We start from the raw sequence: 23,839 nt of genomic DNA on the forward strand, positions 1-23,839 counted from the left end.
TCCGCTTTGCCAATGAGCTTGTGCAAGCCCTGGAGGCGAGGGAATCAAACACCTCTTTGACCTTAGCTTAACTATCGGTACTTGCGCATGTTAAGATATGTTCCGCGAGACGTGCCGGCGCACTGTTCCTGGGAATTATGCAGGTGGCAAAGAATATGCGGCTCGTGCGGATGCTTGCGATGCCCTAGCAGCCGGCTGGAGTGTGCATGGGCATAGTCCCCTAGGAAGAGCATGCGGAGACGGGGACGAGGCCGAAGAAGGAGATGATAGATTAGTAGAAGGACTATAAGGCTGACATGTGGTAATAGCGGAGGTGGAAAGAGAACGAGTTGTAGTTTACTGTGTAGAAGACAAAGATGTCGATGAAATTCGAGTTGAGCGGTGAGCCAGATTGCTTCAGATGAAGATAAAGCTCTAGGGACTTCTAGTAGATGGGCTCCGCGATTCTAACACTGATTCCATGACGAGGTATTAGAAAACAAAAGAGGCGCAGCGTGCGATAAAAAAAGTAGTGCCTATCACCTCCGGAGGAACTATCTTTGTCGAGGTGGTGAGGCAAGGCTCAGAAATGTTGATGAGAGAAGTTTGCGAAATTCACGTGACCCACATCTAAGCGAAATCCAACCTGGAGTTTTTGATATCACCAAATCTCGAGCTCCATCCACGACGAGCAACCACCGCACCGCCAACATGTCGAGACCATCCGTCACCGTCATTGGCGCCGATGGCGCCCCCAGCAAGGACACGATTGCGCTGCCCGAGGTCTTCAAGGTACGTGCTGCTGCAATTCTGGCTTTTTACGACTTCAAACGCTGACCTCTCTGTGCAGGCCCCGATCCGCCCGGACATCGTCCAGTAAGACAAGCGAACCACAACCTGATACCACACGCATACTCATATATAATGTAGCCAGGTCCACACGGGAATGGCCAAGAACAAGCGACAGCCGTATGCTGTTTCACCCAAGGCCGGCCACCAGACCAGCGCTGAATCGTGGGGAACTGTAAGCCAAACCACAGGAATAAAATTGCTTCAAAATTGGTCTAATGTGGAAATTTGCAGGGCCGTGCTGTTGCCCGTATTCCCCGTGTTAGCGGTGGAGGAACTCACCGCGCCGGTCAAGCCGCCTTTGGCAACATGTGTCGCTCCGGACGCATGTTCGCACCCACCAAGACCTGGCGCAAGTGGCACCAGAAGATCAATCTGGGACAGAAGTAAGGCGTCATGCTTTTCAAAGCCTACTCAGTGCTAATTGATGATTCTTAGGCGATTCGCTACGGCATCTGCCCTCGCCGCGTCTTCGTCTGCCGCTCTCCTCCTGGCACGTGGACACAACATCAGCCAAGTTCCCGAAGTCCCCCTCGTCATCGCTAGCAGTGGATTTGCTCCTACCAAGACTTCCGCTGCCGTTGCTCTGTTGAAGGCAGTTGGTGCTGGACCGGATGTCGAGAAGGTCAAGAAGTCCCGCAAACTCAGGGCTGGTAAGGGAAAGCTACGTGGACGCCGCCACCAGCAGCGACGCGGCCCTCTTATTGTGTACTCCCCAGAGGACGGCCCGGAGTTGGCTCGCTCATTCCGCAACATCCCTGGTGTTGAGACATCGTCCGTCCACGCCCTCAACCTACTCCAGCTGGCACCTGGCGGACATCTCGGCCGCTTCGTCATCTGGACCTCCTCAGCTTTCTCCGCCCTCGACACCATCTACGGCTCAACTACCGAAGCGTCGGCTCTGAAGAAGGACTTCCTCCTTCCATCGGCGGTGATGAAGAACCCCGACCTCAGCAAGATCATCAACTCGTCGGAAATCCAGAGCGTGCTACGTCCTGTTCGTGGCGGCAAGATTACCAAGCGCCCGAACGGACAGAAGAAGAACCCGCTCGTGAACAAGCAGATCCAATACCGTCTCAACCCGTACGCAGCAGCGTACTCCAAGGAGAAGCTTGGCCAGTTCAAGAAGGAGGATACGAGCAAGCCGAAGCGCGTCAACGAGACTTACCACGGTCTTTTGCACGAGAACTAGGGGGTTGTTGGTGTCTGTTCGGATTCGAGGTTCTTTGGGCTGGGACGGATCAATCGATCCTTAGGTGTTTGTTCTATGCAGTTCCCTATCCAAGTAGGACTGTTTCAAGCTACCTAAAAGAAATGAATGCACTCTGTGCTGGACCATTCTACACATACAATCAATGCTGATCGTGACTTGGAAACATTGCTAGGAATTTAATTCTTAGGATACTTTATTTCTGTATTAATCCTACGGGTGTCCAAATATCTAACCGTGATGCATTTACAAGACGGGAACACAAACTTTCAATCTGATTAGTCGTATAGTTCGCTAGGTCAATCCTCAAGATGCCTCGGACGGGTTCAGAAAAGAGTATCCTTATACATGTTCCCTCCGACTCTATGCCATGTACTATACAATATAAGCTCAACTTATATTATCGTGCTCCATTCGGCAACCCTCTCTAGCCTGCATCTCCTACTAAGACCCCAAAAAGCTTCAAATAGTCCTCCTTCCGGAACATGTGCGCGCAATCCACAGCGTTTGGGGTCCCGAGAGTAATGTCGGCACCACCCTCAAACAGAACCTTTACCACCTCATCCCATCCCTTGAATACAGCCCCCGCGATCGGGGACTGGCCTCTTTCATTCAGCACATTCGGGTCTGCACCCAGCTCGAGGAGCATCGACACGGTGGACGCTTGCCCATGGTATGCAGATAGCATTATGAGAGTGTCGCCAGCATGGTTGGTGAGGTTCTTCGGGATGCCTGCAACAACGTAGGAGCGTAGTTCGGAGGTCTCGCCGGTGCGGGCGAGGTCGAAGAGCTTTGCGGCTAGATCGAGGGCGGCTGGCGGAAGAGCAGAGGCGGGAGTAGATGAGGGCGTATCTTGCGCTTGGCTGGCTGCGGCTTCGTCGTGAATGGGAAGACCCATTGCTGTATCATATGTCTATGATGAGAGAGCGGTTGAGAAGGGTTAGCTGTTGTATTGGACGTTAGCTCTCGAGGTGAAGACGCGGCGATGACATACTGTCTGTCATCGGCAAGTGCCGTTCCTGGCACCCTAGCTAGATTTCACGTTACGATTCTGCATTCACAACCCCTTCGCCTCCGCGCGACCAACTAGCTCACCCCCCATATTAAAGCCCTCTAGAGTCTATAAACGGAATGGTCGTTCACCTTCAATAAATTTTCCGGAACCATAAGCACCCCCGAAAACACCTCTACAACCATGGCCTCACCACCGCAAATGCCCACTCTCAACGTCCCGCGCAAACGACCTTCGATCGCTGGAAACTCAGGCGCGAACAAGAAGCGCAAGCCTTCGACTCTCCGCAATTCCTTCGCGCCCGACGTGAACGGCGTCTCAGGCGCGACCACGCCACGATTCTCTCGCTCTCCATCCGCCGAGAGCTCGGTTGCAGGCAGTAGCATCGCAAATGGCGCCACCGGCAAAAAGAGTCGAGGCAAGAGGCGGGCGGACGACTCGCGCAGCATGACGGGGGCGAGTCTGAGAGGTGGACAGGGCAGTGTGGTGGGAAGTCAGAATGCGGCAGGAGAGGGTGGAGAGGAAGAAGACGAGGATGACGAGGATGACGGCGAGGGAATGGACACGATGCTAGAGGGAGGTGCGCAGGATGAAGAGAACGCTTCGAAGGCAGAGCAGCAGATACGGTGGGTCTCCTTGCTCGGCCTCTTGGTGCCAGCACAGAGACATAATGGCTGATACAGGACTAGCATTCTCCTTGAGCGTCTTGACGATGATCAAACGGAGCGGTATACTATATTCAGGCGTATCAAGCTACGGAAAGAGATCGTGCGGAAGGTAAAACAAGCCCATCACTCATAGCTTTCAGGCCGCTAATCGTAACGCTCAGATCACGAACCAAACCCTCTCCCAGTCTGTCCCGCAACCTGTCATAATCGCCATAAACGGCTTCACCAAAGTCTTCATCGGCGAGCTCATCGACCGCGCCCTGACCGTCCGCGACGAGTGGGCCGCCGCCCGCACTCATCTCCCCAACCCGAACATCCCGCCTTCGCTCCTCGCCACTGCCTTCCAAAGGCCCTCACAGTTTAAGGCCGACGCGGTTGCTACTCCGGAAGACATCAAAGCTGCCGGCCTTAATATTCCTGTAGCACCTCCTTTATGGGAGGAGATGTCGAAGGACAAGTCTTTCAGCGACCGCGTTAAGGACATGGACAAGGGTCCGTTGACGCCAGATCACTTGCGCGAAGCCCTCAGGCGATACAAGCGGGATAGGGAAGGCGGTGGTGCTGGAGTTGCGGGATTGAGCTTGGAAGGACCGGAGAGGTCGGCTGCGAGGATGGGTGGCCGACCCTTGTTCAGATGATGGAGGCATTTCATTGCCAAGTTAACCAACACTCAGTGGCATTTGGGCCAAGTGAGGAGCAGGAAGGGGCTTCCCTTCGTGGGAATTTGCTCCTAATAGCTTAAGCGGCCTGAGGCTGATGTACTAACAGAGGAGCTCTGTGAACGAACACGAGAGCGTATTTTCATTCTGGCGAGTAGACATGATACCCTTTCTGAACAGCTGAGACGGTAGACAGCTGAGACAGAGTCTGGCAATCTACCATTTCAAAATGCTCCAAACTCGAACTGACAGATCCGGCGTCTTAAATGGTGTCCACTGATTTCCTATTATTATAGTATGAATGCTCACACCCATGCACTTGGAGCCAGACGATGTGGCTAACAGGCCGACCTCCAGCCCGCACCGCAAGTAATCGCTGAAGCTGAGTGAACATTGTGGACCAAGTCGAATCCTCAGCATTACCGCTCCTCATCATCGTCCATCCTCGCCCGTTTTGAAGCCCTCCCTTCTTCTTCTTCCTGCTCCTGAATGCCGTACCTTTTCGTCCCTCCCACAGCACCACCTGTAACCTCTGAGATCATCTCATTGATATTGAATGGATCATCCGTATCCTTCTCGAACTGCACCGGGCCCTCGCGTGCCTACACGAGGAAATTAGCATTGGAAACGTAGCATTATGTGACAGCTATTACTGACCTCTGCATCTTCTGTGCCCTTGAACCCCTCCTTTGCTTTTCCTAGCACTTCGAATCTGCTCGCCTTGGTGATCTTCTCATATGTTTCGCCGTTATCCTCGTCATCGTCTTGCTGTACACTTGGGCGATATATGCTGCTGATGGCGTCCTGGGCCGCGAAAAGGGGCTTGTCGTAGTGCTGATCCTCGTTGAAGCCAGTGTTGAAACCACTCGTCTGATTAAACAGGCGCGAGTCATACATAGACTCTCCACTCTGTGTAGGCTTAGCAAGCCCTAATGCCACCTTCTCTGAGATATCGCGATTCTGCTCCCGAGCCATCATCTGGATACGTCGTTCGGTGCCCATGCGAGACTTTCGCAGCTCGCGCTCAGCCTCTCTTTTCCTCTCTTGCCTCATTTGTTCCCTCTCCCTGACGGCATCTTCGTCTTCACTCGCGGAAGCGGACGAATACGGCGATGAGCTCCGGCTCCCTCGAGCTGAACGGTTCCCATGAGATTTCCGGCGCTCTCCACCCCTGTGCTCCTCGCGAGCTCTCTGGGCAAGCGTGCGGAGGTGCTCTTCCTTTTGTAGTTTCTCCTTTTCCGCGAGCTTCTGCTGCATCAACGCTCGCTGTTTCACCTCCTCGCGGGCGTGGCGATCCGCGGTGAATAGCGCCTCTGCGAAACTAGCAAACTTGTCGTTTATGGTGACATCTTGCAAGCCTCGCCCATCTGCTGCCAATCGCTTGTCCAGCGGTATGGTGTAACCCTTGGGATTCTTCCAGTTACTCAGCGACGGCGGTATCTTCCAAGCCTCCTGATCCTCTGCTGTGAGCTTGCGAGGCGGCGAGTGCATTACGGGTGGTGGAGGTGAAGGAGGTCCTCTCGGTATCTTCTTGATCTTGTGTTTCGGCGGCTCCAACGGATCTTGTTGACGCTGCACAATCTTCAGTATCCGGTCCTGTTTTTTGGTGTTGTCTCCCATCTGGTTTGCGGGCGTGTATCGAACGAAGGTTGGTTCCGCCTTGTTGCGGCCTTGAACCTGTTTCGGCCGTTGGGCGGCGCTGGCACCCGCGACCAAAGCCTGAAGCGCCTTCTCAGTCCTCTCCTTTGTCGCCTGCACCATCTCTGCGTCTGGTCGATCCAGGTTCAGCTCCCCGGCATCAGCCCGCTGACGGAGGGGAATGAGATCTTTGAAGCTGGCCTGCACGATCCTCGACTCGGAATGCCCCCTCCGCGCGATCTCATCGTACTTGACTTTCCCATCGCCATCCACCTTCAGCGCAAGCGCGTTCGAAGTGCTGGCACCGCCTTTCCGGCCCATGTCCAGAGGATACTGCGCGACAGGAATCTCGGGGAACGCGCCGCCATCACCAAAGTCCTCGTTGTTGCGGGGCCTCCATTTCTGTCGTTGGCCATACGCTGGGGGGCCGGTGCGCTTCAGCACGAGCTGGCTGTCGAGCTGGGATGCGCCGACTATGCGCGGGCCTGTCGTCTCCTTGACCTCCTCCTCTTCGCCAGTATACTTGGGTTTCGGCAGGACCCTCGAGAGCGAGGCCACGGAGGCCATAGCGGTGTGAGTATGGCGAGGGTGTTTTCGGCACGGCTGCCGGCGGTGAAGAGCTGTAGTGGACGCGAGGGTGGTTGTCGAGGGAAGTCTGGAGAGGATGATATGAGATGCTTGACGTTAACTTTTCGAGTTGGCATCACGTGCTCGCCGGCGCCGGCCATAGTTTCTTCCGCCACCGCTCAAAAAGTGAAAGCTGCTTCGGCCACTCTCATTTTCCAATGCCATAAAATCAAGCTGCGATGGCCAACACTAGAAAGCACTCGTTAGGATAGTTGTTGGCTTCCATCTCTTCTCCACAACGAGCACAGAAATGCGATTGAGCACCCGGAACACGGGTCACTGCAATTCCAAGCCGGCCGGATCTGAGGCCAGGATATGTACGACATCCTGGGCGCCACATTGTGATGGCATTGCATCGATGTTTCATCCTACCTGTGCTGGTTGGATACTCTCTACCATCTCCTACATTGCGATCGTGAGTGGAGGTGCACCATACACAGTGGGACTCTTTCGACAGTGCATTCGTTGTTCGATAGGGTTCAGGATATGTATTCTACTCGGACTGAACGTATCAAACGGTGCTTCACCAGACCGTTTGGACCAGGCTCTGCAGCCACCTCCGTGTTATAGGTGTGGAGCTCAAGATGGCATCACATCGCTTCACCGGGCATGGACGCGGCTTCAGGGGGTTTATCTGCACCTCATCGCCCCACGCCAGACCTGTTCCTGTTGCGACGGAGTCGAGGGTCCGTCCGCTCCATCCTTACGAAGTCATGAACTTCGACGATTGATTCGGCTCAGTCTCCCACTCAGGTACCGACTGTGTCTTCTTAAGAGGCACTTTTGTAGTCCTGGATCCTGAGCAAAGTCGCCAGCAGACTTCCATTTGTATCCTCGCCTACAGCGGTAAGTGCCAGTGGATAGATATCGGTCCATCGATACGAACAGACGCACCGAGTCAGGTCAACAAGGTGCGACCAGAGCCGTCGCAAGGAGCCGAAGCGATCCTTCGAGCTGTCTTATTGATAGACAGACTGCGCGGCTCTTCGTTGACTACGTGAGGGGAGCATTCTGGTAGAACAGGGCGATGTATAGAACGAATAGTAATGTAGCGGACGTGTGCCGAGACGAGACGGGACCATGTGATGTGATGGGATGGGCGCCGCCGCGGGCGCTACCTGGGTTAACTCAGATATCCGACGACTCCCTCCTGGCCGGCGCAGCGACTCTTATTTTATACGCCTAAGATGAAGCAATTGCTACGCAATGCCGTGGGCTGACTCGGGCCGCGCCGTGTGTGCATCCAAGACGGCCATCAGCGTAGGACACCCTTGCCATGAATGCGCAGCACGCGTCCCCCGTCGCCTCCATGCACAACAGAACCAAGACTGAGCCTGCGGCCGTCTCGCGCATCCCCTCCACCACATCCTCCGCAGAGCATGGCCGCCGTCGTCGACTGACCAGCCCGGCCTCGCCCAACATCGCGCCGCACTCTCCAGGTGGGACCGGAGCGACCTCGTACTTTTCACCGCAGCCATCCGCTTCCGGTGGAGACGCTCGCTCGCCCTTCAGCAACAGACGTGCGCCAGCGTCGCGCAGCGCGGGCGGGCATGGCATAGACACGTCGCAAGGCCCCCCCATTGCGCTCATCACTCGAGGCTCCTACTCTGCCGACATTGCGCGTCGCTCGCAAAAGGCGTCCGACTTCGCCTTCGCCCAACAGCAGCTGCAGCAGCTGGGCCTGGTCGCCCCGGGCGCCTCTGCTTTGCTCAAGCCAGGAAGCGCAACCAGCTCTGTCGCGAGCAGAGGACGACGGGACCTCTCGCCCGGGCTTTCGCGATCTGGATCCACCCACTCAGACTCCCGCCGATTCGACCACATGGCGAGCTCCCCAGACGACTCGTCCGACTACGACGCCGGCCTTCGCAGCCCGCTGGGCGACACCTTGACGCTGCAGAACACACGTCGAGCCGATGCGGGCTCGGGGACGGACGGAGAGCCCGCTGAGGACTTGTTCTTGAACATTGCACAGGACACAACACCGCAGAAAGAAGACGGCGATGGGGGCACAACGCGGACGGAGCGAAGACGGGTAAGTCTCCATGTGTGGGCTCAGCCTCCTAAAAGCGGTGTGGCCAGAATTGCTGTCCATTCTCTTTTTCGTCCGTTCATCATGCCACTCAGAGGCATTTTGGGATGGTACCCTTGCGCGTTAGCACGCATTGTTTTGTTGTTTGCTTTCGTTTTCGTGAATTATAGCGTATCAAGCGAATCCTGTGAATTTTTCACTAATCGGAGCATCTACTAGTCTCGAATCGCACGAGCAACGAAAGGCCAGTCTTTGCCGACAAATGCGTATTCTAGTCCCGCACAGCCATCCGCATCTACAACTCCCAAAACATCCTCGGCCATTGATACCAAGCAAGCCGCTCACCCTCGACGGCTTTCTCAGCTCCCATCTCCTTCAATAACTGTCCGAAATATGCGTGAACAATCCCCCGTCTCTCCCGCAAATGTGCTAGATAATCACCGGACTCGTATGCTTGGCCTCTCACCTCAGGCCTCATTTTCATCATCCCGGTCGAAGGAGCAGGAAGCCTCCCCACAGCTTCTACCCCAATATGGCAGAAGGAGACCTTCGTTTCCTGACGCCTCCGGAACTCCACCAAACCGCGCCTATCGTCCTTCAAATCTCCACTATTCTTCATCCCGAGACAACGATTCCACACCACACATCGATACGCCGCCCGAGCCCAATCGCGCTTTCTCTGGCGCTGACGGCACTGAATCTGCAGACTCTATTGGGGCACCATCTTCAGTATGGGACGAGCTGGACGAACTGAAGTCCAGAATTCGAAGGATTGAGCTCTCCGGGAAGATGCCTGCCACCTCGGGGGCGGCTATATCGAATGGGTCTGGCGAGCGTCCGAGAACTGCTACAACTACAGTGACGACCATCTCTTCATCTCCCAAGCATCATCGCAAACCCAGCACATCGCCCTCAGAATCCACTGTTGGTGGCCATACGAGTTCCAATATACACCCTCTTCTGCATTCGGCACTAGCTAAAGCAAAAGAGAACGTCTCACCCTCCATCTATCGAGGTCTTGAGGCGACCGTGACCGAAGCACTGGCACTAGCTGCTCTTACTGGCAGCGCGGGTCCGCAAGGGACCCTATATTCTGCAAGCTCGATAATCAACGGTGCCACTGTACCAGACCGACAAGTGCGGCGGAAAGCCGACAGTCTCTGTCGCAGCCTCACAGAGCTTTGCATCGCGCTCTGTGAGGTCAAAATCAATCACGAAAGTTCTGCTTTCAGACCAACGCCACTGGGAACCCGTCGAGCTAGTGTGCAACCCAGCAGCGAGGTTCATACACCCACATATTCTACTCCCCAACCAGTACGAGCGAGTATCGAGCCTGAGGCGGGAGTTCTGCGTTCCAGTCCAAGCCGAGCACTTAGCCGCATCGAAGCCCGAAGGAGCAGTTTGATGGGCCTCAATGGGTCCCGTGAGTCGAGTCTGGAACCACCCTCGCAGCAGAACTTTCCCAATCGTTTGAGCCGCGCGGGGACCTCGCTCCTGCGTCAACGCCCGATGAAGGAGGACGACGAAGATGATCCCACTCTACGGGCCCCATCCCGCGCTATGACTGATTTTAGTCAGGTCAGGGCCTCCAACAGATCGAAGCGCTTAAGCAAAGACTTCAGCGAGCTCCAACCCTCACCGTCTTTGCAGCCAACATCATCGCTCCGAAGGCCAGGCGGTAACGCCCCCAGCGAAAATCACCATACGCTTGCGTCTTCAACACTACTTCGCGATGGAAATAGGCGATATCGGGATCACCAAACACCTCCTGCATATGAAAAGAGTATTGCCGGGGACAGTGTGGGGAGCGAAGACAATCGGAGGGTGCAGCCTGCGCTCGGCCACTACGTCGAAGCTGCAAGGGCTGCTCGAGCATCTGCTGGAGTGGGTGGTCTAGGACGAAATGGAACCTTTAACCGACGAGTTCGGGGCAACGGGGTTGGCGATTGAAATCCGAGATTACGACTGGGCTGCAGCGGATTAAGGGCTGGGCCTACATCTGGACTGCAGTAACGAATTTCTTGTGCTTCAGAAATAGAGGTATTTATTCAGCAGGTGCACTGGGCATGATTGGGATCACTTCTCTGGACCGAAAAGCTGTTGTACATGTCGGTACCTAGCTAACGCAGCGCCACGACATGTTTGAGGTACTTCCTTGCGAGTCTCGGAGCCACAGTTGGTACTCTCAGCATAGCGTATTCTTGTTTATATGCTCTACAAGCGACGTTGGTTCGCCTTTTTGCCTGGTGGCATGGCACACCTAGAAACGAAATGGAGGCTTCTCCGACGCACATCATTTTCTGGAGGATTCAGGGCCGACAGCATGTGGTATGCAAATATTTATTGTACAGATTTGCGATGCCGTGCTTGGAAGAAGGCTAGTTTAAGTACACGAAAGCCAGCGCGAGTCGAAGTCTCAGCTCTATGGCGTTAGTCAGAGCAGCTAGTTCTTCGATATACAGGTCGCAGTAATTCAACGCAAATACACCTTCTACAATATCTTACTCGCTTGATGGAACGTGTGTGGTTGAGCACGTACTCAGATATGTCACCACGATGACCGTCACAACTGCAGGTAGCGATGACATCACACATGAATTTATGGGCTCGAGTCGACGGGCGGCACGTCTGCACCCCCGCAAGGCCATCCCGTTCGAAACGCGTCTTGTGCTTCGAAGGGGGAGGGTGGCTGTGACGTTGAGTGGATCTAGCGATGGGTGGTGGCTGCATGGCGGTTGAGATCTCAGGGTGGCATACCCCGGGCCATGACGTTACCCTGCAGCACATCTGGCTCCAGCCTCGATCTTGGTCATCTATCCTGTTTTGGGCTGCTTTGCGTGGCTGGTTCAAATACAGAGTTCCTATCGTGGGCTTTGTTAGTAGTTACACGCTTCAACACGTTCGGTAGGCAACTCTTATATTCATCCTCCTCTGGAGTTCTACTAATTTCTTGGATCGATAGAAATCCCAGCACACTACGCAGCTATTACCAACTCTCCGTCGATACCCCACATCCTTCAGACATAATGGCACCCACCGATGAGCAGCAGCAGCAGTCCCGTACTGAGTGGTTGAAGCAGACCTACAACAACCAGTACGAGAGTTGGATGCCTTGGATGGAAGGTACTTGAGATTCCATCTTCACACCTTTGTCGTTATCACCGTACTGACACCTCAAAGACCAATACCTAAAATGGTTCACCAAAGACAACAAGACCAGCTATGCCGCCAAACGTACGTCTTGTGTCCCTAATCATACACCCACAGTGGAGCCATTAACACCCATATGCAGAAGAACTCGACAAAAGCAAAGTGACCGGCGTCGAGCAAGTAGACCAACTCCAAGACGGCGTAAACAACCTCGTCGCCGGCCAGGTCGGCCAGGGCGGCCTTGCTCAACCCCTTGGTGACTTGGCGTCAAAGGAGGTTAGTTCAGAAACTCTAAAGACTTCTCTGAGTCCGATACTAATAAATGATATACAGGGTATGAATCGTGCCGAACGCGGTGGCAAGGATGACCAAGGACGTCCTATCGACAGCCAGGGGCCGCTGGGTGGCTATGGGGAGGCAGCAACTGGACAAGTGAAAGGTGCGGGTGAGGGTGTGGTGGATGGTGCGAAGGGAGCGGGTGGGTATCTCGGCGGATTCTTGGGAGGGTCGAAGAAATAGGTGATGTGCTAGAGTGCTTGGAGGTGTACGTTTGATGTACTTGGGGTGGTTATACGATATCCAGTTTAATGAAGCCAACTTCTCTAAAACATGTATCTCGTGAGTCGAATATTGATTGTGAAATGGTTTCATAGCCTTCGAAGGCTTCGAAGCCCCTACTTTCGCAAAGGTGTGGAACTAGGCCCATTTTGGCCCCACTGACAGGCTGCTCCCCTCCAAGCCCCAGCCACCAATGCTATCTACGAACCCTTCATCGGCCAGATATTTCTGGGTAACTTCGCCTCGGACTGCGAGCTGCGCGCCCAATCTCCATGGCGTATCTAGTTGATCTACAATCAATTCAACGATTTGGAGCTGAGTAGGATCGGTAAGTTCCACTTTCTTGAGGATTTCATCGAGCTCCATCTTTGTAGTTGCTCGGTGGAATGACGACGCCGGGTCAGGATGCTTGAAAAGTGGGAGAAGAGCGGAGTAGTCTGTTTGAACGATGTCGTTGTAGGCTGAAATCAACTGTCAGAATGACCTTTAAAAGAAGAGCTTTGGCTTCCATCATGCCACGGGACGAATCGGATTTGGAAAGAGGGAAAGGGGGTAATACTTTGTCTTGCTCCCCATATCATTCTCTCAATGGTATACCCATTGTCTATAGATTGAATAATTAGAATAAGCTGTGATATTTGCAGTTGAGCCGCTGCTTACTGTTGATGATGAAGATGATTGGCCGCTTCAGCTTCTGCTTGACCACGGTTCCAATTTCTTGCATGGTCAATGCAAGACTGCCGTCGCCAGTGATCAAAATAGTCCTCCCGGGCGATTGGTTCTGCTTCGCCTGGACTTCAGCCCTGGCAACTTCAACTCCTAGAAGGGCACCTGTAGCCCAGCCAATGCTGCCATAGTAGATTTGATTAACATATCTGCGGAAACGGTTAGCCATCATACTAATACCTTTCCTGAAATGTTAGCCATCAGAGAGTTCCTTACTGGATATTTGCCGGGAATTTGATGTCGCAAAGTCCAAAGTTCGTGGTCCCTGTCTCTCCTATGACTACGTCACCTCCTCTGAAATACTCGGCGAACCTTGGCCATATCCACGACTGAGTAATATTCGTAGCAGCGTGGTCCTTGTATCTGAACGGAGGAGGAAGTTTTGGGGTTTGGGCCTCGTTCGAAGCCCTTTCATTCAAAACTGCGGCAAGTTGCGCAATCAAGGGCTTGATGAAGGTATCTGGATACGCTTTACCCTTGACCTAGAAAGGCTGTCAACCATTGCTTCGGCAAAAGTTGGTTTCGGGCTTACATTGACGTCGTGCGGATTTATGGCGATGCACTGATACTCCGAGAGTTTCCTGGAGAAGCCTCCAGAGTTCGTGTCCGCAGGCATATATCCCAAGATGAGTACAAGATCGCTTGATTCACATGCTTGTGCTACCCTCGGTGAGCTGATTTGGCCGTTGTACACCCCGACGTATTGAGGGTGGGTTTCGTCAATAATACTTTTGCCTGAGTTTGTCGTGAAGACAGGGACTCCAAGTCGGTCCACCAATGCTTTTGTCTCTGAAACCACGGAGAAACGTTGCACAAAGGCATCTACGAGGATTGACGGCCTCTTTGCGTTCTCCAAAGCTTCTTTGATAGCATTTACTGCTGCATCTTGAGCTTTAGTATCCACAGGCATAGAGGTGTCAATCGGTGTTTCCAACAACGCAGCAGGAACTTCTTCGCCCACCATGTCCAGGGGGACAAAGATGTATACCGGGCTTGAATGAATGAAGCATTCTCGAATCACTCGCTTTCCGCCGTTAGAATCTTCGTGCAAATAAGGCGATTAGTTTACATACGTCTATCTCTTTTGGAGCCGTCTTCACATCCCATAACTCGGCTGCAGCAGCTCGGAGGTGCTTTGATGTTTTGTTGTACAACTGGACCAAGTGTTCAGTCTTCTGAAATGAGCACAAAATTTCGGATAGGTCTTACTTGGTGATCTGGTTTATCACCGATCGAATGGTGAATCATGAGGTGATTGTCTTGCATTGGTCCTTTGCATTGTTAGTATAGTCTAATAGATACTTTTGCGGCATCAGACGTACTGGTGGTTTGTCCAACGACGTGAATCAGCTTCACTCGTTCAGAGAGTGCTCCGGCAACACCATTCAGTGCCGATAGCTCCCCTAATTTGTGAGCTCCTTGACAAGTTTGACACCATATGCCTGATTTTGCTTACCAACTCCATGCGTAGTCACGACTATCCAACGCTGCGTCAATACAGTGAACTAGCTAAGACCATGGTAACATAACTTACACGCTCCGGGGACTTCCTTCACTCTTGCATAACCGTCTGCCGCATACGCTGCATTAAGTTCGTTCTGATTTCCCACTGGATTGGTTAAGTACGTGATTGATATGCCCCAGTAACTTGAAATGACGGACCCCAGTTCAGCCCTTTGACCCTACAAAGGCGTCATTACGTATTAGTAGGTATTCAAGATAAGTGAGACATATGACATATAATAGACCCGTCTCTTTCGCATGACAATCTAGCACGATACAGTACGCCACTATGAGTATATGGCGATGGATACTTGTCCACTGCTGTCTGAAGGGCTTCTATGCGTTTTCAGACCTTTCGAAGTAGTTGGCTTTTGACTTTTAAACTCCTATTGAAGCATTACAAGCATCGGCAGAGACGTGGACAGAGACTGTTTGAAAGACAACTCAGATTACCCTCGATCACGACTCGAGTCGCTTCAGGGGACCAACAACAGAGGGTAGGTTATATGAACTAGAACCTTACATACTCAAAGACATAGTCCAAAAGCTGCAGATTGAAGTCTCCCGGGACGCCCTGAAACCATTCTGTTAGCATCGCCGTGCAGCTTGGGATGCAAGGTCCATGCTTTGCTAACATACGAAAATAGTATCAACGCCAATTTCATGGATTCTGATAAGCAGGAAAGACCGCGTCAGCACATGCCTTACATATGGAGCTAATAATTCTTACCTTTCCCATAAGTACCTGCCGAGCGTGATAGTAGCCATAGCGACGAAAGGCGAAGATTAGAATTGGTGCTAGAGAAATATATCAAGATGAATACAGAAGGATATTTGCAAATTTAGAGGACAAAAGATAGATGTGTACGTGGGAGTACGGCTAGTGCGGAGCATTAGGGCGGGCAGTCTGACGTAGTGAGTCGAGTCAACTACTTCGTAGTGGATCCTTTCTCGAGCGACGGATTGATTGAGAAAGGAAAGTAACTGCGAAATGCAAGCAAAATATGTCAGCGTTCGGCAGTAAGCCGCCAATGATACTCGGTAGGGCGTGAAGGAATGCCGAACCCCTCCATGGCTCAAGGCAGCTTTGCTTCTGCAGGCTTGTTGATACACTTCAATACGGATGATGAGAGTGGTTTGTGAAGCGCTTGGAACTCGTATGGCGATATTCTTGTGTTAGTAACGATGCATTGAGTCCTACATACAATTGGATGGGGGGCACGTGGGGGGGTAATGAAAAGGCGCCTGCAAAATGGTAGAGGGATGAAATGAGTCAGGGGTCATGACGCTCCGCATTTTCGTGACTCGAGCTTACTACGACTTCAAGTCTTACCCCGGAACCCAGCCCTCAAATCCTCACCTCTTTCTTCAAAATGCGCGTCGACAGTTTCTTAGCACTAATTGCTATATCTTCGCTTGTGAATGCAGCTTGCTACCACCCATCCCCTGCCTTTCCCCTCCCCTCCCTTGATCCTTCAGATCCCATCTTACGCGCCGCCTTTGCACGAATAAGCAATGCTGCTGCCCTCCTGGTCGCCGCTCCAGAATATGATGACCATTCATACTCCATCGAAGTGACTTCGTCGAATCAGTCGCTTTGGTCGGCACATCATACAGCGCGGGAGAAAAACAAAGATGGACGTGGAGTGGATAAAGTGGACGGGGATACCGTGTACAGGATCGCGAGTATCACGAAGACGTTCACGGTCTTGGGACTACTATATGAGGCCGCAGCAGGTAACTTGAGCCTTGATGATACTGTAGACATGTATTTGGATGATTTGAGTGGTAAAAGAGGTGGCCAAATACCTTGGAAGGACATCACGTTGAGAAGTCTAGCAAGTCAATTGAGCGGAATACCAAGAGAATGTGAGCCCATTCTGCCTACTACGTGACGGAATGATCGAAAATCATGCAAGCTGATCCACTACCCCCTTAGTCGCTCAGTCCGACCTCATGAATACTCTAAAAGATCCAGTATCATGGGGACTTCCTCCCGTGGATCGAAAAGGTCTCGTAAAATGCGACGAATATGCCGATTATCATCCGTTCGTGAATCCCCCCAATTCCTATGATTAGTGCTTCTGGTATCGGTTATCCGAGTTGTGTTGAAAATGTGTCTCAAACACCATCTTAGTAGCACTCAGAGAAAGCTGATACCAGAAACTGAACACCTGTCCCAACACCCCTTGCAAAGCGGTGCTAACACTTACGCGCGTTTTGATAGACCTTGCGATGTCGAAGATCTAATTGATTCAATAACGTCCAAACCTCCACTATTCGCGCCCAACCAACGCTCCACATATTCAAACGTCGCCTTCGAGCTCCTAGGCCTTGTAATTGCCAACACGTCGCAGAGCTCGTACATATCGTATGTAGAAGAAGCCATATTGCAACCTTTGTCCATGTCGCGCAGCGCTGTCACCAAGCCGCCAGACAGTCATGGAATCATACCAAATGGTTTCCAATTTTGGGATATCGACCTAGGAGTCCAGACGCCTACAGGAGCAGTCTATTCGTCGTCTAGTGATCTCTCCAAGTTTCTCCGATATATATTGAATTACTATAATGGCATCACACATGCCACAAACTGGTTACAACCCGCGAGCTGGGCGGAAGGCCTCCAGAGCTTCTACGGAATGCCCTGGGAGATCTTTAGAACTGATGAAATATTGGCCTCTAGGCGCCCTGTGACTTTTGCGACAAAAAGTGGTGGTGTAAGTTCTTTTCCCTTCCTGCTTTCCAATGGCTTCCTATCTACCTCTTCTTTCAACGCTCCGTCCCGTCAAGACTAACCTCTTCTACAGCTGCCGGGATATGCCTCCCTCATTTTTTTGTTGCAGGAATACGACATCGGCATAACTATTCTAGATGCGGGGGGCCGCGCCCCCTTACTCTTCAAGTTGCGCGACATCGTGACTGTTGAAGTAGTTCGAGCGGCGGAAGAGGTGGCGCTCAAAAAGCTCGAGCGCTATACGGGAAATTACGTTGCAACGGAGACAGATCTCAACTCTTCTCTCACGCTGAGCGTGGATTTGCATGGCCTCTCCGTTACACACTTCGTCTCTAACGGCACCGACATGCTGGATTCTGTAATCCCAAATTTCCCTGGGATTGAAGGACCTTGGCGAGCACAGCTCACACCCACGCTACTTTTCAAAGACGAGGAGAACCAAGAGGGGGAATTATGGAGACTGCAGGTAGTGCCAGAGAAGACGGAGGGAGAGGGTGATGAGGGCAAATCTATCTGGGATAATTTCTGCGTGACTGATGTCGACTCGCTCACGTATGGAGGCGTGCCCTTGCAGGAGTTTGTCTTCTGGGAAGATGAGGAAGGGGTAGTCGAAGGCTTAGACTTATCTGCTTTTAGACTCAAGACGAGGCGGCTGGTTGGTAGCACGGATCGAGAAGAAGCGCAGCAGGAGCTGAGATAAGTCCTTAGTCTACACTTCGAATTCTTTCGCAAAAGTACGTAGGATGTTGGATAAAAAGCACGCCCCGCCTAAGATTATTGGGACTGGAAAATAAGAGACATTATATGTTCCAATATAGGATTGCTTTGATTGAATAGCAGTACTACAATCACGTGCTCAACTTCATATTGGAACATCGCTAGATTATACCTAAGTATTAGAAGTGAAGTCACGTGAAATATATGTGCGTGCCAAGCCTTTACTCATTCTCCGGGATGACGGAGTAGCTCCGCCCTTAGCTCCCGCCGCGTCTTTAACATCAACCTTAGGAAGACTGCACTGGACCTGTATCTCCCTAAAATCGACTCTCCTAGCTAACGATGCCACCTAAAAAGAAAGGGGAAAGCTCCGCAGGCGGTGGCAAGGGCAAAGGAAAGGACACCAGCACCGACAAAGCAAAAGAGAAGGGTGGAAGCAGCTCCGGGAAGCTCAAGCCAGCCACGAGCATCAACGTGCGGCACATCCTTTGTGAGAAGCACGGGAAGAAGGAAGAGGCGGCTACAAAACTAAGAGAGGGCGTCAAGTTTGATGAGGTTGCAAGAGAATTTAGCGAGGACAAGGCTCGTCAAGGTGAGAAGGGAATGATAGTCTAGCTAGAATTGAGGATACTAAGATCTGTGCAGGTGGCTCCCTTGGCTGGAAAACCCGCGGCAGCTTACTTGCAGACTTCGAGAAGGCTGCGTACGAGCTGGAGCCGAGCACTACGGCGAATCCAAAATGGGCAGAAGTGAAGACGAGTGAGGGCTATCACATCATAATGGTGGAGGGTCGGAAATGAGCAAAGCAACGGTGTGTAGCTGCGCATTGGACAGACATATCCACTGGGTCATCACGGAGCTCATGAATACAATTGAGTCTGGCCTGATCACGACTGTTTGGACCAGTCTACGAGGATCTTTATGAAGCTAACGAATCAAGAATCATGCACCAGATCGGTCAAGCTGTCTTCATCTACTATTCCAAACCGTGTTGGAGTTGTTTCTACTATTCGAGATCTACTACTCGAGACGACACAGCATGAGACACATCGAGCGACTAACGAGGTTAGCTTCTGCTAACTACCCGTTTACCAGGGAGATCCTTCGCCTGGAACTGCACGCAGATACGGCATGCACATATCGGAGGTTACTGTTCTATTCCACTCTATACCCTGACCTGGATGAACATGGCATCCTAGGAAGTTCACTGAATCAGATTGGGTCCTAGACAGAAGAGTGGCAGGGACCAACAGATGAGCGCACCACCTCACGAGTCACAGCGTGGTTGAGCAAAGGAATCCGCTGCAAACCAGATGATTCCCGACGCCAAGAAAACGTATAAGATCGGTGATGCCGGCCAGCGAAAAATTCGCAGTCAAGCAGTCACACAGTGATGGCGCCATTGACCTGGTCTCGATATACCGAATTAAGTCGATAAAAGCTAACCAAGTCCTAGACCGATGCAGCTAACCCCGTCAAGGCCCTACTCCGAGTCTAGAAGCTAGACAAGGCGGGGTGAAGAGAGCAAGGTGTCTTGCGGCAGTTGCATTCGCTGTAGTCGCAGGGCTGATGATCTGATCCCTGATGCGAGAAAAAGATGGAGTGACGGCGGGCAAGGAGGCGGTAGAAGAATTCTGGAAAAGCTTGAGAAAAGTCAAGAATTGAGGCAAGGCGATACGAGCGAGGTTGATGAGGTGGCTGCAGGCGTGCATGCTGATGGCTGTGACGGCCGTTACCCCGCAAGATGCAGGCTTGGTGCAAGTCAGAAAAGCCACACCGACTGAACACGAGAAACGATCCACGGACCCAAGGAACGCAAGTAGCTTGTACTGGACCGGAATTCGCAGGGACAGCAGCCGTACTTCGGGATGAACAGCGTCAGGCTGCTGGATGAGCAGCGTGCTGACGCTTGGAAGTCGTCCCAGCACCCGGCCTGCCGCAGAACACGAGCGAGGCATCAGTGCATGCAGCGACGGTGCTCCCGACGCGGCCCCGCGCCCAGGCGAGGTGACACGGCAGGAAAGCCAGGCCGACGTTTGTTGCAGACATTGGAGAGCAACGTCGCATTTCTGGCGGTGGTGGCGCCCGGGGGCCGGGCTGCTGGACGAATTGCAAAATGAAGAAGCTCGGGACGTCTTCGGGAGTGGCTGCATCACGCGCATCGCGGTGACCTGGGCGGCGTCGCCAACTTCTGGGCATCGCTCGGTGCACCAATCGCTCGTTGTCTTCGAAGCCCGCCCCTTTGTTTGCCTACATACACCTGACCTCACATGGCAGATCGGCGGAGTCCCCACCTCGGGCCCCAGACTCTCAATGCATCCCCGGCCTGCCACTCACCAAGCCCGCTGTCCAGGGAGCCTTTCATCGATCTGCGGTGCTTTCCTCATGGAGCATTCACGCCGCGGCACGACGGCCAGCATCTGCCCAGCTCGTCTTTGGGGAGGGGGCCCATGCAGTTCTTTGTGTCTGACGACTCGGGATCGTTGCTTGTGCACATCGCTGCCTCTCTTATATAAGGCCCATGTACGCGCCGTAAACACTGCTCTCTCCCACCTTCTCTGCAGCTCGCTGTGACCATTGCTCTGCAACACAAGTCCTGTTTTTTCTGCCCTAGGGTCTCTGCCTTAGGTAGACCTCAACACTGCGTCTCTCAAAGCTGACCATATCTGCAACCATGCCTGGCGGAGCCGTCACTCTCGTTGGGGCCACCAATGTCGACCGCGTGGAAGCCCCAGTGACAATTAAAGCGTACTTGATGTGCGGTACGTGATACTGACACATTAGACTCCAGCAGTTTCTGACTCGCACAGCATTTGCGGCCTTCGGCGGCATCTTTTTCGGATATGACTCTGGTTATATCAGCGGGTATGCTCAATTTCCTTTCGAGCTCCAACAGAAATTTGACTGTCGTCAGTGTTATGGCAATGAATTACTTCATCCATGAGTTCCAAGGATTACCTTATCCGCCTGCAGGGGCTACCGAGGACCAAAAGAAGGTGAGACATAGTCAGTATGTAATCGGGAGTGAACCTAATATTTACATTTCAGTACTTCGTTCTACCTTCCTGGAAGAAGTCCTTGATTACTTCCATCCTGTCAGCCGGCACATTCTTCGGAGCCCTCATCGCTGGCGATCTAGCTGACTTCATTGGCCGTCGTCTGACCATCATTGGAGGCTGCGGAATCTTCATTGTTGGAGTCATCCTGCAGACTGCCTCCGCTTCTCTAGGCCTACTAGTTGCTGGTAGACTCATTGCAGGCTTTGGTGTTGGCTTCGTATCGGCAATCATCATTCTTTATATGTCAGAAATCGCGCCAAAGAAGGTCCGCGGTGCCATTGTATCTGGCTATCAATTCTGCATTACAATTGGTCTCCTGTTAGCGTCGTGTGTTGATTACGGGACGCAGAACCGCACGGGTCAGTACACTGTCTTCGCGAACATAGCCTCTTTTAAATCGAGCAAGAGGATGACTGACCGTTCTAGACTCCGGAAGCTACCGCATTCCAATTGCTCTCCAGATGCTCTGGGCTATCATCTTGGCTTTTGGCCTGTTTTTCCTTCCCGACTCACCTCGATACTACGTGAAGCGCGGCAAGATTGACGTCGCCGCTTCGGTCCTTGCTCGAGTGCGGGGCCAACCCGTCGATTCAGAATATATACAGCAAGAACTCGCCGAGATCGTAGCTAATCATGAGTATGAGCTGCAGGTCATCCCCCAAGGCAGCTATTGGAACAGCTGGAAGCAATGCTTCACAGGTGGTTTGTCCACACCGAGCAGCAACCTCCGTCGTACGATCCTAGGCGCGTCGCTCCAGATGATGCAGCAGTGGACTGGTATCAACTTCATATTTTATTTCGGCACGACTTTCTTCAAGGACCTAGGCACCATCTCGAATCCCTTCTTGATCAGCTTGATCACCACACTCGTCAACGTGTGCTCCACTCCTGTCTCCTTCTGGGCTATTGAGAAGGTTGGCCGTCGCCCTCTTCTCATCTGGGGTGCAGTTGGGATGTTCGTTTGTGAATTCATAGTCGCCATAATTGGCGTCACAGATGGTCATAATAAGGATGCTATTAAAGCTATGATCTCGTTCATTTGTATCTACATCTTCTTCTTCGCCTCGACATGGGGACCCGGCGCGTGGGTCGTCATCGGCGAGATCTTCCCTCTCCCCATCCGTTCTCGGGGTGTTGGAATTGCAACTGCCTCGAACTGGCTTTGGAACTGCGTAAGCCTTTTCAATTACTTCTCGCCTACACAAGATGCTAATACATTTACTAGATTATCGCAGTCATCACTCCCTACATGGTCGGCACAGACCGTGGCAATCTCGGTGCTCGCGTGTTCTTCATCTGGGGCTCTCTATGCGTTCTTTGCTGGATTTACGCCTACCTTTTGATTCCCGAAACCAAGGGCCTCACTTTGGAACAGGTCGACAGAATGATGGAAGAGACGACACCGCGAACTTCGTCCAAATGGGTCCCGACGACTACGTTCGCAGCCGAAATGGGACTGACGGATAAGGGCACTCTCGATCCCGCTATTGTCGAGGACGTAGAGCGCAAGGGCTCCGTTGGCGTCTAAACGAGTGATTTACTTCGATGATGAAAGAATGACCATAGTGCGCATCGTTGGAGTAACTCAGATTGATGTGTCTTGCGAGCGTATATAGTACCAAGTTTGCATACCTAATACCTCCCATACTCAACGCCAAAACAATCTCTTCATATCCTGCACACCATCTATCAGTCGATCTACACGGAATCAGTAGCTTAACAGGCCCTTTTCGCCCTCAACAGTCCATGCCCAACTTTCCCGAAAGACCTTCCCTAAACGGCATCCATTCCCAGTTACTTGGCTACCGGTTGCGCCAATATATGCAACCGAAAAGACCTCAATGCCCTGCTGTCTCATACTCAACACCCATGCCCGCAACGACCAACCACGCCAATTACCCCAAATCCCCTACCCACCAGCCGGGCCACAGTGCCAGCAGGGCATGCGCACCCGAGCTGCGTGCAATGCAGCAAAGCGGGTGATGATTGGCAGACGGCGCTGACTGACTAGCTGGCTGTGTGTCTGGAAACTGAGGCGCCTGCGAGCTATCCATGTGGTCATGATGTCGAGCGGCGGAGGTACTCGTCCACACACGAGGCGTGAGATCAAACTCTTCATGTGGACCAGTAAATACACACCTCCATCCTAGGAGTCGTCGCACATTCTTCTTCTTAGTCGGCATTCACCCCCCAAATCTTCTCATTGGCCGCTTTAGCCAGGCCATTGCCTGCGGAGGTAAACTCACCTGCTTGAACTGTATTTCCGTGATAAAGTTAGTCGCTACAGGCCTTCCCTGGAGCACCTTGGTGGACGTGAAGCTATGCTATAGGATAATTTACTTGCTTTAGCCATAAGCGGGCCCCATAGATTGGCGATTGACAGCTCTGTATATAACTAGCTAGCATCACCTAGAATTTAAAAGCATCGCGCGGCTATGCTAGAGTAGAGGCGTGCGTAGCAGAGTTAATATGGTGACATACATGCACTATAGCTGCTCCGGCTTACGAAAAAGGGGGGTGTGTATTTTACTGGTCCCCTTCTTCACAGTCAATGCCGTTTCTTATCTTGGCTATGGAGTTCGGGCTCCATTCCAACCAATAAAAGGAAGGGCAAACGCAAAAGACTGCTCCTAGCGGGAAATCGAACTTCATCTAGCGAGACAAAACAGCAAAAACGAAACCACCCAGCTACCACTGCGCTACTACACTGTAGAGTCGCAA

General features: G+C 52.4%; 12 protein-coding genes across 12 annotated transcripts; 8 read left to right on the forward strand and 4 right to left on the reverse strand.

The window, feature by feature from the left end:
- Positions 1–654: 654 nt before the first annotated feature.
- On the forward strand, positions 655–2,428 carry BDZ99DRAFT_405210 (uncharacterized protein). Its single transcript, XM_033716420.1, has 5 exons — positions 655–771; positions 830–855; positions 910–1,003; positions 1,063–1,214; positions 1,267–2,428. The coding sequence occupies exons 1-5, from the start codon at positions 691–693 to the stop codon at positions 2,018–2,020; spliced, it is 1,107 nt and encodes a 368-aa protein (XP_033584488.1). The 5' UTR covers positions 655–690; the 3' UTR covers positions 2,021–2,428.
- Positions 2,429–2,465: 37 nt separating this feature from the next.
- Positions 2,466–2,936, reverse strand: BDZ99DRAFT_565258 (ankyrin; the record flags this gene model as incomplete). The annotated part of the gene is made up of 1 exon (XM_033727457.1): positions 2,466–2,936. The coding sequence occupies one exon, from the start codon at positions 2,934–2,936 to the stop codon at positions 2,466–2,468; it is 471 nt and encodes a 156-aa protein (XP_033584489.1).
- A 297-nt stretch (positions 2,937–3,233) lies between these two features.
- BDZ99DRAFT_513767 (TAFII28-domain-containing protein) lies at positions 3,234–4,356 on the forward strand (the record flags this gene model as incomplete). Its single annotated transcript, XM_033724749.1, has 3 exons — positions 3,234–3,676; positions 3,740–3,827; positions 3,880–4,356. The coding sequence occupies 3 exons, from the start codon at positions 3,234–3,236 to the stop codon at positions 4,354–4,356; spliced, it is 1,008 nt and encodes a 335-aa protein (XP_033584490.1).
- Positions 4,357–4,412: 56 nt separating this feature from the next.
- Positions 4,413–6,659, reverse strand: BDZ99DRAFT_457251 (uncharacterized protein). Its single transcript, XM_033718643.1, has 2 exons — positions 5,035–6,659; positions 4,413–4,979 (listed from the first exon to the last, which is right to left on the reverse strand). Exons 1-2 carry the CDS (start codon positions 6,580–6,582, stop codon positions 4,797–4,799), a joined length of 1,731 nt encoding a protein of 576 aa, XP_033584491.1. The 5' UTR covers positions 6,583–6,659; the 3' UTR covers positions 4,413–4,796.
- A 150-nt stretch (positions 6,660–6,809) lies between these two features.
- Positions 6,810–7,775, forward strand: BDZ99DRAFT_17721 (uncharacterized protein). Its single transcript, XM_033713023.1, has one exon. It carries the CDS (start codon positions 6,893–6,895, stop codon positions 7,442–7,444), a length of 552 nt encoding a protein of 183 aa, XP_033584492.1. The 5' UTR covers positions 6,810–6,892; the 3' UTR covers positions 7,445–7,775.
- A 143-nt stretch (positions 7,776–7,918) lies between these two features.
- Positions 7,919–10,621, forward strand: BDZ99DRAFT_513769 (uncharacterized protein; the record flags this gene model as incomplete). Its single annotated transcript, XM_033724750.1, has 2 exons — positions 7,919–8,674; positions 8,891–10,621. The coding sequence occupies 2 exons, from the start codon at positions 7,919–7,921 to the stop codon at positions 10,619–10,621; spliced, it is 2,487 nt and encodes an 828-aa protein (XP_033584493.1).
- Positions 10,622–11,697: 1,076 nt separating this feature from the next.
- BDZ99DRAFT_375153 (uncharacterized protein) lies at positions 11,698–12,340 on the forward strand (the record flags this gene model as incomplete). The annotated part of the gene is made up of 4 exons (XM_033714965.1): positions 11,698–11,794; positions 11,852–11,905; positions 11,964–12,097; positions 12,155–12,340. The coding sequence occupies 4 exons, from the start codon at positions 11,698–11,700 to the stop codon at positions 12,338–12,340; spliced, it is 471 nt and encodes a 156-aa protein (XP_033584494.1).
- A 42-nt stretch (positions 12,341–12,382) lies between these two features.
- On the reverse strand, positions 12,383–15,562 carry BDZ99DRAFT_493324 (pyruvate decarboxylase-like protein). The gene is made up of 14 exons (XM_033723227.1): positions 15,339–15,562; positions 15,248–15,278; positions 15,136–15,182; positions 14,768–14,787; positions 14,640–14,714; positions 14,562–14,582; positions 14,428–14,508; positions 14,315–14,376; positions 14,179–14,259; positions 13,638–14,129; positions 13,322–13,587; positions 13,040–13,254; positions 12,939–12,983; positions 12,383–12,840 (listed from the first exon to the last, which is right to left on the reverse strand). The coding sequence occupies exons 1-14, from the start codon at positions 15,374–15,376 to the stop codon at positions 12,518–12,520; spliced, it is 1,797 nt and encodes a 598-aa protein (XP_033584495.1). The 5' UTR covers positions 15,377–15,562; the 3' UTR covers positions 12,383–12,517.
- A 392-nt stretch (positions 15,563–15,954) lies between these two features.
- BDZ99DRAFT_457253 (beta-lactamase/transpeptidase-like protein) lies at positions 15,955–18,170 on the forward strand. Its single transcript, XM_033718644.1, has 4 exons — positions 15,955–16,477; positions 16,548–16,656; positions 16,836–17,325; positions 17,416–18,170. Exons 1-4 carry the CDS (start codon positions 15,982–15,984, stop codon positions 18,040–18,042), a joined length of 1,722 nt encoding a protein of 573 aa, XP_033584496.1. The 5' UTR covers positions 15,955–15,981; the 3' UTR covers positions 18,043–18,170.
- Positions 18,171–18,322: 152 nt separating this feature from the next.
- BDZ99DRAFT_431683 (FKBP-like protein) lies at positions 18,323–19,174 on the forward strand. Its single transcript, XM_033717296.1, has 2 exons — positions 18,323–18,651; positions 18,705–19,174. The coding sequence occupies exons 1-2, from the start codon at positions 18,402–18,404 to the stop codon at positions 18,857–18,859; spliced, it is 405 nt and encodes a 134-aa protein (XP_033584497.1). The 5' UTR covers positions 18,323–18,401; the 3' UTR covers positions 18,860–19,174.
- Positions 19,143–20,039, reverse strand: BDZ99DRAFT_457255 (uncharacterized protein). Its single transcript, XM_033718645.1, has one exon. The coding sequence runs from the start codon at positions 20,015–20,017 to the stop codon at positions 19,535–19,537; it is 483 nt and encodes a 160-aa protein (XP_033584498.1). The 5' UTR covers positions 20,018–20,039; the 3' UTR covers positions 19,143–19,534.
- Positions 20,040–20,733: 694 nt separating this feature from the next.
- BDZ99DRAFT_375069 (monosaccharide transporter) lies at positions 20,734–22,646 on the forward strand (the record flags this gene model as incomplete). Its single annotated transcript, XM_033714955.1, has 6 exons — positions 20,734–20,821; positions 20,870–20,924; positions 20,974–21,055; positions 21,108–21,477; positions 21,545–22,290; positions 22,344–22,646. 6 exons carry the CDS (start codon positions 20,734–20,736, stop codon positions 22,644–22,646), a joined length of 1,644 nt encoding a protein of 547 aa, XP_033584499.1.
- Between the last annotated feature and the right edge of the window lie 1,193 nt (positions 22,647–23,839).

The sequence above is a fragment of the Mytilinidion resinicola genome (genome assembly GCF_010093595.1).
Source record: "Mytilinidion resinicola strain CBS 304.34 unplaced genomic scaffold BDZ99scaffold_1, whole genome shotgun sequence".
In the NCBI taxonomy this organism is placed as follows: Eukaryota; Fungi; Ascomycota; class Dothideomycetes; order Mytilinidiales; family Mytilinidiaceae; genus Mytilinidion; species Mytilinidion resinicola.

What these genes read in the sequence shown, in the direction of transcription:
- BDZ99DRAFT_405210 (XM_033716420.1), top strand. Translation starts at nt 691, where the DNA reads ATGTCGAGACCATCCGTCACCGTCATTGGCGCCGATGGCGCCCCCAGC. An exon ending in CGCTGCCCGAGGTCTTCAAG is followed by an intron (nt 772 to 829) that starts GTACGTGCTGCT and finishes CTCTCTGTGCAG; the next exon opens with GCCCCGATCCGCCCGGACAT. An exon ending in GCGCTGAATCGTGGGGAACT is followed by an intron (nt 1,004 to 1,062) that starts GTAAGCCAAACC and finishes GGAAATTTGCAG; the next exon opens with GGCCGTGCTGTTGCCCGTAT.
- BDZ99DRAFT_457251 (XM_033718643.1), bottom strand. Translation starts at nt 6,582, where the DNA reads ATGGCCTCCGTGGCCTCGCTCTCGAGGGTCCTGCCGAAACCCAAGTAT. An exon ending in AGGGCACAGAAGATGCAGAG is followed by an intron (nt 4,980 to 5,034) that starts GTCAGTAATAGC and finishes TTCCTCGTGTAG; the next exon opens with GCACGCGAGGGCCCGGTGCA.
- BDZ99DRAFT_17721 (XM_033713023.1), top strand. Translation starts at nt 6,893, where the DNA reads ATGCGATTGAGCACCCGGAACACGGGTCACTGCAATTCCAAGCCGGCC.
- BDZ99DRAFT_493324 (XM_033723227.1), bottom strand. Translation starts at nt 15,376, where the DNA reads ATGGCTACTATCACGCTCGGCAGGTACTTATGGGAAAG. An exon ending in GAAGGAAGTCCCCGGAGCGT is followed by an intron (nt 14,583 to 14,639) that starts GTAAGTTATGTT and finishes AGCGTTGGATAG; the next exon opens with TCGTGACTACGCATGGAGTT. An exon ending in AATCATCTTCATCATCAACA is followed by an intron (nt 12,984 to 13,039) that starts GTAAGCAGCGGC and finishes TTCAATCTATAG; the next exon opens with ACAATGGGTATACCATTGAG.
- BDZ99DRAFT_457253 (XM_033718644.1), top strand. Translation starts at nt 15,982, where the DNA reads ATGCGCGTCGACAGTTTCTTAGCACTAATTGCTATATCTTCGCTTGTG. An exon ending in GAGCGGAATACCAAGAGAAT is followed by an intron (nt 16,478 to 16,547) that starts GTGAGCCCATTC and finishes CTACCCCCTTAG; the next exon opens with TCGCTCAGTCCGACCTCATG. An exon ending in GAATATGCCGATTATCATCC is followed by an intron (nt 16,657 to 16,835) that starts GTTCGTGAATCC and finishes GCGTTTTGATAG; the next exon opens with ACCTTGCGATGTCGAAGATC.
- BDZ99DRAFT_431683 (XM_033717296.1), top strand. Translation starts at nt 18,402, where the DNA reads ATGCCACCTAAAAAGAAAGGGGAAAGCTCCGCAGGCGGTGGCAAGGGC. An exon ending in CGAGGACAAGGCTCGTCAAG is followed by an intron (nt 18,652 to 18,704) that starts GTGAGAAGGGAA and finishes AGATCTGTGCAG; the next exon opens with GTGGCTCCCTTGGCTGGAAA.
- BDZ99DRAFT_457255 (XM_033718645.1), bottom strand. Translation starts at nt 20,017, where the DNA reads ATGCCTCGCTCGTGTTCTGCGGCAGGCCGGGTGCTGGGACGACTTCCA.